Consider the following 12483-nt stretch of genomic DNA (forward strand, 5'->3'; position numbering starts at 1 on the left):
TTTGGAAAACTCGGAGATTTGGCCAAAGGCTTAAAACGGAAACTGATCATTTCGAACACAGCTACGCCCTGCTGTCATAATTGTAACGTAATTATTATTTATGCTGTCACACTCGATTATAAATCTCATATTTGCCAAAAGTCTTATGATCAGAAAAATGCTGTCTCTACTGATTTCAACCCCTTTTGATACTGATGCTGCTGCCTTTTATTTGAGTTTGAGCGAGAGAATAGCTGCCATCAATAATCATATTTTTGGGAATTTGCATAATTTCATAATTCCAATACAATATCAATTGTCCGATCCAGTGATAAGCCACACTCTACTACTACTACTAGCTGAGAAGAATCTAAATCCCCGTCGAGAGAATCAATAAACGATGGCCATATATCAAATAAATGCACAGCCCGAACGGGTTTTCGAGGTGCAGACTGAAGAACAACGAAAGCGTAATGAAGACATTACCGAAACACAATTAAACATTAGACATTTGTCAGGCCAAACCGAACCAACAACATATCAAAAGCCAAACACATCCAGCACACAAAGTGGCTGGAGTGCCCGGAGTGGAGAACTTCCAGATGCCATGAGAAATTAGCCAAACAAGTTTTATTGACTTTTCCCCCCCTGGCTGAATTTCTAATTTTTCGCAAAACTGTGCAAAAATAAATATAATGCGTATTATATTTCGAATTGGGTAGTTAAATTATTATATGAGCTATAAAATTAGTACTTATAAAGTAATATTTCTGACAGCATTACAGATATAACTCAGCCTTAACAGAGAGCAATAAATTCTTCTAAAAAAATACATCTTGCCCTTGAAACCCACTTTAAAAACATTTCGATAAAAATCGTAAAGCCAACACATTCCCAACGAGACTGGATAATAATAGTGCTCAGCTTCAATAGTTCTCAATTTACACCCGGGTGCAATAGAAAAACTGTTTGTAGACGATAAATATTTTCCGCCTTCTCTTTATATAACAAAAAAAAAGATAAAACTGAGATTCTCCTGCCGTTGCACGTCGCCGGTCATCAAAGCTATTTTTACTATATGTACGATATATAATGAAACTTCGAGTCATCGGATATAATGAATACATCTCAATCCCCGGCTCGATTCCGTTGTTATCCAATGTGATGTGATTCATTGGTTTATCTGAGGGATTATGCCTAAATCTGTGGCCGGCGAGCTATTAATTTACTAATTGTAATCTTGGCCATAAAAAACATTTAGCAGCCACGAGCTCAAGCCTTATCTTTGTGGACCAGGTCGGGCCAGAAAGACCAGATCGCCGGCTGTGTAGGACATTGAAAATGCAAATTCTTCGCACATAATCACAATAACAATGATGCCACAACAAAATGCCAAGTCCGAGCTGTTAAATCAAAAATATGCAAATTACTTTTGAGAGCGAACACGAGTCCCAAAACTGATAAAAATAAAAAAAAAAAACTGAAAACTGAACACCGAATCGAAATCCGAACAAGTTCGAACCCAGATCGAGTCGTCGTCTGGGGTCGTTTGATTGATATGTGCTGGTTATACAGTCATTTGGCCAAAATGATGCAATCAAATCTATGTAAATGCGAACGGCTCTTGACTCCTCTGACTCTGACTCTGACATTTTGAGGCTGATGGGCTATAGCCGGAATCGAATAGCCGTGAATCTGGCAGGGGGCGGAAAGGGAGGGGGCTACCTGGTCCGGTCATATAGGCATAATTTAGTAGCTAGCATTTCCGTCAGTTTTTTACTCATTTACGACATCGGGCAATTAAAAAAGTTGAAAAGTCAAAAAGTCAGCTCAGAAATGTGCGTTACTTTTTTATTATTATGTTTTTTACCGATCCACGATTTTTTAACCTCCTGTCAAGAGTGACCTTGTGGAAGATTTCCTTGGAAATTCTCAGCCGAGCAGACAAAGTCATTTTTTTACGCAACTCGAACGGGCAATTGACTTTTTTATATGAGGTCCTGGCTCGAGAGAAGACATATGCCAAAAAACACAAATATTTAAAAAAAAAAAAAGGAACCATTTCATCCTTTTTCCACTTAAAAAAAGTGGGCATGAGCGGATGGGTGAGGTGCTCTGCATTGGCTCGGGTTATGGCCATCGGCTGCTCGACTTTTTATGGTTACGGGCCCGACTTTATGACCATCATATCGGCCACTTTCGGGCCGAAAAAATCCTCAGCGGGCAAGCTGATTTTTTTAGGGCAATTCTTGTGGCTACCTAAGCTCGCGATTTCGTTACCTAATCGCAGGATCAGCTTACCTAAGCCTAAGATTATCCTAGGATCATAATTATGACGGCGGACGCGACACTCGGCTCGGTTTTTTTTTTGCGCGCCGAGCGCGTTGCCGGGCGGCAAAAAACTTAATCCGGGGATTAAACCGGATTAAAGTCACATTGTCCTCATTTTTTTTTTGTATTTCGGCCTCTTCTCCTTTCGGGCTAACTAATTACTCGGGGAAAATTACCCATTTGCTTGTGCGGAAATTCGCGAAAATGTTTCAACAGCAATTTTTTACAGAATTTTTGCCAAACGCTCGTTTTTTTATGGTGTGTGAGAAAATAGAGGAAAAAAATGGTAAAGGACCAGACTGAACCGGGCAAGGACCATAAAAATGAATCGATTAGAAAAAAAAGGTGGTGGGCGTTTGCTTGCTTGGTTGGTTGGAGGGTTGGGTGGACGATAGAGAAGGATATACCGAAGGATGGTTCTAGTTACTTTTTGACTTTTTTACAAGCCTTTTGTGAGATTTTCCTCGTTTACTTGGAAGAGCTCTGGTTGATGCAACAATTGAAAGTAAACCCGAGAATATTCCTAGAAGTTTCCTAACGATTTTTTAAAAATCTGCTGGAAACTGCACTCTTAACTTAGCCGATGGAATAATCTATTTCCTAATAAGGGTTATAACTAACCCTAGATGGGTTTTTGGTCAAAAAGTCAAGGTTCTTGTTCATTTTAGTCGATGGTCAACCCTTTCGGGACAATGAGGATCCATAAAAGGGTTAAACACAAAAGGGTTAACTGAGAACAGGTAGCTCTCTCATAGCAAACATCAATAAATATTCATAAAAAGAGTTAAGTGCTACCATAAGATTCTTTGTTTAGGAAAAAAGGGGTAATAATATTTGTAGTTGACTTTAAAGAAAGGGTTAGATATAGGAATTAAATTGATATAAAATATTATTAGAAAAGATGAAGTCTGTCGGGAAATGAATATTTGTTGTTAATTTTAAAAATTATCTGCCTGTCAAGCCAAGTCTGTCAAAAATCCGTCGGTCTTTCGGTCAACTCCACTTGAGTTTTGGGGCCTTCGACCATTTCGATTTCCAGCGGGCTAAAAAAAGGCTCCGCCCATGCCAAATAAAATGAGAAAATGTTAAAAATGAAGTCAATAGCTGGCGGACAAGGGGTGCTGTGGAGTGCGAGTGTATCTGTGTGAGTGAGAAATTTAGCCGCCCTTTTGCGGGCGAGTTTCTTTAATAAATAACCGAATAACGAATAATATCAGAGCAATGCAAATCGAGCGATTCCCCCAGAAATATACAACCAGAGAGAGATGGAGCGATCAATGTATCTTTCGAGTGAGTATTTTTCATTCACATCCGAGATACTGTTAACAGGCCGATAACAGAGGCTCAAGACTTGGCCGGAGTCGAGTGCGGTGCGCATGTGTGCGTATTCGAGTGAGTTTTTGATCGCTCTCCGATCTCGGGGCATGGTGGTGGTTTTAGCCGTGATTTATCAGAGAGCTGCTCGAACTGGAAACTGGGAAACTGGTAACCCCACGACGACGACGTCGACGAGTGAGTGTGTGAGTAGGGCCCGTACATAAGCCAAAGAGTTCGACCAGTGATACACAGAAACGCTTCTTGCCAGTCGATGCTCTCAGCCAGAAATCAGTCGTCAGTTAGTAGCCGAAGTGTCAGTTACACACATCGAGAGTTCCACCAGCGCGTTTCGTCGCATTTCGAAAACCATCGTATCCAATCAATACAAAAAAAACTGTCAAGTTTCCCAAGTGTGAAAATAAACAGAGACTGATCTAAAAGTGTTGAAAAAAAATACTAAAAAGAAAACCCGGAAAAGCAAAAAATCTGCAACAGTGAGCCAACGTTTAGCAACGATCGGGAATCGCTGCAATTAAAAAACCATCGTTAAACCCAGTTCCCGGTCAAAACCAGACCTACAAAAAAATTAAGGTAAGTTCAGAAAAAAACAGCTATTGGGAAAGTGAAAGAGATGGGGGAGAGATCTTGTCCGAAAGTCAATTCACGGTTTTTATTTTTGGGTCGCGGCCGACGGCGAATTTTATGATCCCTTGTGCACTACTTTTATTTTTTACAGTTTCTCGCGAAAATCTTGCTGCACATTTCCATCTTTCCTTAAAAAAAAACACACGCAAAGGACAAAAAAAAATTGTTCATAAACCAAAATATCTATTTTTTTGACTTGGGAAATGTGTGTGTTTTATGGTCGAACGTCAAGGACTGCTGCATTTTTTTAGGGAACAGCGCGACAAACTCCTCGTAATGACTTCATCTAAAAAAGGAAATCTACCTGAGTTTTATGACTGGGCAGTGCGAAAAAATGAAAATGAACGCATAGGGTTGCATAATCCGGCAGCTTAAGTTTTTTGGCCTGTTGTCTGCTGTCTCTGATCATAAAAAACGAAACTGTCTGCACGTCCATCCTGCAGATACTTCGTGAGTTCCTTCGGTATAAATATCCTGTCGGCCCTTAGTCCGACATCAGTTGCTCAGCAGCATTCTAGACGAACAGATCACAGAGATCGAAGAGAAAAACACACAATATTCCACACAAGATCAGCAGTACAAGATGGTGTTCAACTTGGTTAGTGTCCAGAAAACGTCTCACCTCACTATGGATTAAGACTTATCAGTCAATGGATTAAACCCTTACTAACGTGGGATTTATTTATTCACTTACAGATGAACCAGACATGCAAAGTGTGCGGAGAGCCGGCGGCGGGCTTCCATTTTGGCGCCTTCACCTGCGAGGGCTGCAAGGTAAGTTGTGTCTCTAAAACGTGAATGAAGGAACATTTTCGCAAAAAAAAAGAGTTAAGGGAGCGGAAATTTCATTCTTGAAATCTTTATCATCATGATTTTAATCAATTATTTTTTCTTTCATTTACAGTCATTCTTTGGAAGATCCTACAACAACATCAGCACCATTAGCGAGTGCAAGAACGAGGGCAAGTGCATCATCGACAAGAAGAACAGGACCACCTGCAAGGCCTGCCGCTTGCGCAAGTGCTACAATGTGGGCATGTCCAAGGGCGGATCCCGCTACGGACGCCGCTCCAACTGGTTCAAGATCCACTGCCTCCTGCAGGAGCACGAGCAGGCAGCAGCCGCCGCAGGAAAGGCACCACCCAGCCAGGTTGGTGGCGCCACAGCTCCCTCGGCCGCCTCGCCGGTGGGCTCCCCACACACCCCCGGTTTCGGAGACATGGCAGCGGCAGCCGCCCATCTGCACCACCATCAGCAGCAGCAGGCAGCCGCCGCAGCTGCTCAGCGCGGCCACCCACACATGCCGCTCCTGGGCTACCCCGGCTATCTTCCCGAGCACGCTGCCGCCCTGCCCTTCTTCAGCATGATGGGTGGTGTTGCCCCGCACCAGTCTCCATTCCCGCTGCCCCCGCACCTGCTCTTCCCCGGCTACCATGCCTCGGCAGCGGCCGCAGCCGCCTCGGCAGCCGACGCCGCCTACCGTCAGGAGATGTACAAGCACCGCCAGAGCGTAGACTCGGCCGGCTCGGTGGAGTCCCAGAGCCGCTACAGCCCGGTCAGCGGTGTCGCCGCCCCAGTGCAAGTGCCCCAGCCCACCAACTCCGCTCGCCAGACCCCCATCGACGTGTGCCTGCCCGAGGAGGATGTGCAGTCCGTGCACAGCCACCAGTCCGGCAGCCTCCTGCATCCCATCGCTATCCGTGCCACGCCCACCCAGCAGCTGCACTCCAGCTCCCCCAGCAGCCCGCTTAGTTTCGCTGCCAAGATGCAGAGCCTCTCGCCGGTGTCCGTGTGCTCGATTGGCGGAGAAACCACCCCAGCACCCATCGCCCAGCCCGCCACACCTCCAGCCACCACTCAGGAGGGTCCCATGGACTTGAGCATGAAGACGTCGAGGAGCTCGGTGCACAGCTTCAATGACAGCGGCAGCGAGGATCAGGATCTGGAGTCGGCACCCCGCCGGAAGTACTTCCACGTGGAAGCGGAGTACACCAGCAGTTCCTCCCACTCGCACTCCCAGTCGCCGCCCGCCACCCACCACGCCGAGGTGAAGCGACAGAAGCTGGGTGGTGCGGATTCCACCCACTTTGGTGGCTTCGCAGTCTCCCACAATGCAGCCAGTGCCATGCGGGGCATTTTCGTGTGCGTCTAAGAGAAAGGCGCGAGAAATCTCATTTCGATGGGAGGAGCCCCCACAGCCCCATAGACCGTTGTTGTTGTTTTAAAGTTTAGTGTACTTTTTTTTGTTAGTTCGAGAAAATGTAAATTTTGTCGGTGTGCTCGCTCACACCTGGCAGACATGAACGAGACGGGGAGAGACTGGTTTCGCTGGAAAGAGAGAATGAGAAGGAGACAGCCAGCCAGGTAGTTGCAATGCACTCACACCATCACAAACACACCTACACAACACACACACACAGAAACACCTAAAAACTATTGAGCTCAAACCCAAAAATTATTTTTATGAAACGTTAAAAAATTGTAAATATTTATTTGAGCCTGTTTGCAATTGTATTTAAAGCTAGAAGGAAGCGGAAGAGTTAGGAGTTAGTTGTCATTCCCACCCTCGAAACACTATTGTACATAGAATTGTTAAGTCTAAGCATGATCTTAATTGTGTCTAAGTATTTTATTGTATTTTAGTCCTAGTTACTCTTTATCCCTAACGATTGGCTTTTAATTTTATGAAAGAGAAATAAAAATGATTAAAAATTAAATACTTCTGTGTTTTTTGAATATTTTTAGAAGGTTTATGGAAATAAATTTTAAGAGATCTCTTTTTGGGAATGAATAAAAATTAAGCCTTCAACTTTTTACCCTCAAACTATGGTTCTTAAACTACTAAGAACTACTAGAACCTTTTAAGGGACTACCATTTTATCAAGCTTATCATACAAAATTTAAATAAAATCTGAAATAGCCTGAACCAAAGAAATATTCCAACCAAAGCATGCCCCAATATCCAAAACTATCTCTCGGATGTATCTATTAGCTGTCAACAAAGTTCTTTGGCTACCGCACATTCCTAGGATCAAAGCTAATAAATTATTTTGTTATTCTGCCATCATTCTTGTTTCAAAATCAGTTCTGTTCGTTCATATATCTGATCGGCGGTATCTTTGGCTCCAAAGATACCTTCCACCAACCACCTCCACCCACTCTGCTTGGTTTTCATAACCACGGGCCAAATGGGCGTGGCCTGTCAATGGCAACACCAAAAAGAAACAAAATGGAAACAAATGCTTTGGCATAAATTCAATCAACATTCGGTTGCAAGTCGATCGGGGATGGCCGATGGCCGATAATAAAACCGATATAGCAGCCGTTAAGTGCTTTTGTGTCTGCCCATTGCAATCGCGATTGCCGTATAGTAAATTAAAAATGCCACAAATGTTACGCACAGATATTTGTCCGACCGGCACAACCGCCCAACCACCCAGCCACCCGACCGATCGCCCAACCGCCCGGATTCACCACCGGGCACCCTGTTTTATATGCTGCGGTCATGACCATTAGGCCTATGTCTAATGCCTATGCCTCGGCCCATGCCTTCGATATGGGCCAGTTGTAGGCACTGATTCTGCCTGGCAGTGCGACCACGTGCTGCTTCAAATAATAAACTTTATATTAACACATACAACAGTCATACGCCCCGTTGTTGGCCAGAATTTTAATCGCTTAATTAGCCAGAGCGACCGCTCCGAACTTGGTTTATGGCCCGACGGCTTAACTTCTGCTGGATCCACTATATCCACCACTGGATCCACCCGATGATGAATGGGTCGGCTGGAAAGTTATGCAGGATTCCGGGGTCTGGGATGCAAAATCGTAATGCCCGAGTATCGACAAAAAAAATCTGGCAGTTGACGCCTCGACGGGTGACAATAAATAAACCATCAAGGTGGGTTTGTGCCGTAGAGATGAGCCCGCAACATACCGCGTATCATCAATATGCATGATAGGGTCGCCTTCGGCGGAGAAGGGGCTTGCAGGCGGGGCATAGGGGAGGTGGGTGAGCAGCGCACGCCATTGTGGCTTTGTCGATCGATCGCATTCCAATGTGTGTTTTCTCGTCATTGTTTCTAAATTTATTTTTATAGTTTATTAAAGAGTCATATCATAGTAGAGAAAAAAAGAGTCACAAAAAATAAAATGCAATAAATTCAAGCCGGAGAAGTCAACACATTCTTAAGTAGGTTTTAAATTAATTATGATTTTTAAAATGAGTTGGCATAAGGAAATAAATTAAAATGTAAGAAAATGTGCCTAAAATATAAACATGTTTTCCAATTTAAAGACCTCTAAATCCAAGAACTTCTAAAGCCATTTTAAAGTTTTCCTTCAAGTTCGTTGCTTAAGTCTTTTGTTTGGGAACTAGATTATCTAAACGTCACTAGTTTAGGTCACTCCCAAAGCGATTAAAGCACACACCCTCGATAAACACAAGACGCTTTGGTGTATCATATGATTCGTCAAGTTCGTTGCCTAAGTCTTTTGTTTTCCCTGACTATTTTGTGTGTGTTTTTTTTTTGGGTTCAACTGGCGCTGTCAAACTGAAAAAGTGGTTCATTTGTCTCATCGCCCCAATCTCTCCAATCAAAAAGCCATTTAGACAACAAAGACGAGAAGAATGAGACGAGCGGAGAGAAATAAAATCGATTCAGCATAAAAATGGTCCAAAAGTATAACATTTCAAAATTTTATTGACTGTCAAAATGCAGGCGCCAATCGAAAATGAGCGCAGACAAGCGGGCTAGATCGGGTTACCTGGCGCCAAAGGCGACTTTCGAGATGCTTTATTGACCCCACGTTGTGCCAGTGTGTGATCCATGATAGATGCATCACTAATAGAGTTCCAGGCGATACAATGAACAAAGACTGTCTCTGACTTTGACTCTGAGTCTGACTCTGAGCACATCTTTAAAAATAGTTCAAGAATCGAGACAAGCACCTGCACAGTCCCATTCAATTATTTATCACCGTTCGCAATGCTAATGTTCCTTCGATTATGGCTTTCAAATTAATGCATGCAAAACATATATAATACGCGAGCCGTAAGAACATGTTTATTAAATTAAATAATTGCACCTGGAGTGGAGTGGCATCGCTGAAAAATAAATTCCCAATTTGCATTTGAAGCTGACAATGGATTTGGACAAGCAATATATAAAAATAAAAAACCAACACAAATATTATTGACACATTATAAAGGTGGAAACATGTTTCTAATGAGAAATTATGCAAAAATTTGCATAAAATTTTGTTAAAGGCAAGTCAGCAGCAATCTGAACAGAGTCAATGCTTCTCGGCGACTGCTGGTTCGGCGCCTCCGGTAGCGGCCTTAATTACTGCCAAGCTTCTCTAGAGGGTAATGGGGCGTGTTCTTAGACTCGCACAACCCGGCTGACAAATAGTCAAAACAAACTATGACATACCGCTTATATTAATATCTTCAACCGCTGAAGAGGAGCGATCATTAACTTTCAAGGAGACGGACTAGGATTGAGGAAGCAAAAGTTCAGTCTGGTACGGCTTGAAGTATTCAATCGTTTCCATAGAGGCGTGTGTATATATCTTTTTTTTTTTTAAAAAATCATTAAGGAATTTGATGGGCTGGATGTTTATTTATTTTACAATAAAATAATTAACCTTATTTTTTAACAAGGAGTATAAATAATTCAATGACCTGCCATATATTGCACTTTCCACTTGACCCCAACGCCCTACACTCTCTGCTCAGCCATATTCCGACTGCATTTCTTAGTGCTATCCCAAGATCCGATCGGATGACGGACAGTTCCATTGTTCTTCCAGCCAGGAAGACATTAACCCACTTAAAGCCGCCTGAGAGCTGGCCAAATCACATAGCACACTCCCAATCGGAGGCTCATCTTTATTGATTTCGATTCCGCTGCCGCCGCCGCCACCTTTAACCTCCGTTTTGTGGATCGGATTGAATGGAAAAACAAACTGCCAGAATCTGCCAGCCAGGTTTTGGAGGCGCTTGGCTCACACGAGATGGGAGCTGGCCAAAAGGGATTCCTGATTGCCGATTCTTGATTCCCGACCCGAAGAAGAACCTGGACCTTAGCTGGCGCTGGTAATTAGTGATCTGGTGCACTTGATATGCACCTTAATTTAAACATTTCGTACACACCCAGCCGGGGCACGCATTCTGTTTCTGATTCTTTTTTTTCTTCTTTTATTTTGTATTTGACTTGGAGCTTAAAGCCCTTCCACCGATTCTTCGGGGTCTCATTGGGATCTGCTCCTCGGACAAGTTCTGCGTGTAGCGCATGCCGTTGGCTTGTTTCTGGCCCATTCCCAGTCTCATTCCCAATTTCAGGCCCATTCTCATTCTCAGTTTGGCTCTTTGCTTTTAGCCAGTAACACTGCCAGTGCCAGAGCCAGTGCCATTCCCTTCGCGCGCCGTGTTCTCGTTTAAACGTTTATTTAACTTAAACGAACTTTGCGTGTCGATTAAAGTGCTGCGATTAAGGTACGACCTGATCCGGTCTTATGGTATCTGCTTTGTTTTTTTTTTGTTGTATTTTGTTCTTTTGCGGATTTTTGATGACCATCAGGTTGTTATTTAAAGGGTATATTCGATAAAAGGGCTTAAATAGGCATCAGAGTCTCAGAAATATATGCTATTTAATTATATTTCATAATAAACTACAAGAGCTATAAATATGAATCAGTGTTTGTTTTTGTTTGTTAAAAATATTAGATGCAGTGCTCATTTAGGTATTAAAATAGGGTTTCTTTTTCTCAATTTTAACTTTTATATTTTTATAGGATATCCCCAGGGTCTATTATCTTTCTCTGTTTAAAATCTGTTCAAAAAATGCCTTTGCCTGGCAGAGGCGCATGCGTGTCCAGTGAACTTACAGGTCAAGCATACGCATGCCAACGATAAAGTTGAGCCTGGTCCACGGCTGCCATCATCCTCATCATCATTATTATCATCGTCGTACCAGATGATGACCATGATCGGGTTGACCTAACCCAGACACGGTTACAGCTGCATAAATCCTTCCGTGGACTTTCTCTCTGGGGCCTGCTTCTTTACGACAAATTTGCCCATTGTTCTGTTCTGGTTGCCTGATGATGTCCTTTTGTCTTCGTTTACGGTGTATGTTTGGCCCCCGACAGTGTGTGCCTCTCCACAAGCCTCGCTCCTCACTCCTTACTCCTTGGTCCTCATATTGTCCAATGTCCGAGGACCCAGGACCTCACACCGCAATCCACAATATTAATTTGTGCAGCCAGCACCTCGAACATTTACGAGGACAAAACGCCTAACGAACTCGAGCTCAAATCAACTCGGAGCTGAGATCCTTATCGGAGCAAGTGCACTTGAAAAAATTTACAAGAGAACAAGGTACATTATTCTACAAAATGTCCTTAAATCAAAAGAATCATCTAAAACTGTTCTTTGTTTCTTCTCTTAAAGATTATCTTCTAGTTTTCGAAACAGTTTGTAGAATTTTCTTCGAGTGCCCTTGCCTATCTGACTCCCTGATTATTGGTTGTTTGGTTTTTTTTTAGTGCCCTGTCTTATCTTGTTACCCTTATTTATTTTTGAACACAAAAAAAAGTAAAGAAACGAAATTAGATTTAAAGGCCTGCGTGAGGCTGGGCCGCAAGTGATTTTGATAGCTCGTAAAGAAGTCAAAAAGTCAAAAATTTTAGTGGGAAAACCCACGATCTGGGCATCAGCAGCGTTGAGTATCGACCACCGCAGCAGGAGCTCCTCATTCCGGCGATCGGCGATCGGGAGACAGGGAATTTATGTTACAGCTCGTTAAATTAGTCTAATGGGCCAAAGCCAGCTGTCCGGCGGTTCTGGTAGTTCGCTGGTGGCAATGGAAAGGGTTGACATCATTAGGACGGATCTCGATCGCGGCCAGAACGGCTCTCTAACTTGCGATTGCAACGTGTGCGACCGCGACCTTCTTCCTTGAGATTTTTCCTTTTTGCCAAAGCAAAGAGCTTGGAAGTCTTTTCATTTTCCTTTACTTTTTTTGTCCTTTTTTTGTGGTGCACTTCAAGCCAGCAATCACCTGAGCTGACACTTAAGGCTTCTTCAGCAGCTCGCAACACTTATGCGAACGGTCGCCGGGTTATTGTGTGGTTAACTGATATGCTTAGTGCACGTATTAACCCAGAACCGCTCTGCACTCCACACTCGATCGCTCGCTCGGGCTT

At 43.3% G+C, this 12483-nt stretch overlaps 1 protein-coding gene and 1 long non-coding RNA gene across 4 annotated transcripts in view; one reads left to right on the forward strand and one right to left on the reverse strand.

Annotated features, from left to right (window-relative positions):
- Positions 1 to 12483, reverse strand: part of LOC26515594 — a 147509-nt gene that overhangs the window by 10239 nt on the left and 124787 nt on the right. The gene's annotated exons all lie outside the window — the stretch shown is intronic.
- LOC6506755 (zygotic gap protein knirps) lies at positions 3832 to 6989 on the forward strand. The gene is made up of 3 exons (XM_001957267.4): positions 3832 to 4218; positions 4969 to 5046; positions 5177 to 6989. Exons 2-3 carry the CDS (start codon positions 4969 to 4971, stop codon positions 6422 to 6424), a joined length of 1326 nt encoding a protein of 441 aa, XP_001957303.2. The 5' UTR covers positions 3832 to 4218; the 3' UTR covers positions 6425 to 6989.

Source organism: Drosophila ananassae, chromosome 2R, assembly GCF_017639315.1.
Source record: "Drosophila ananassae strain 14024-0371.13 chromosome 2R, ASM1763931v2, whole genome shotgun sequence".
In the NCBI taxonomy this organism is placed as follows: domain Eukaryota; kingdom Metazoa; phylum Arthropoda; class Insecta; order Diptera; family Drosophilidae; genus Drosophila; species Drosophila ananassae.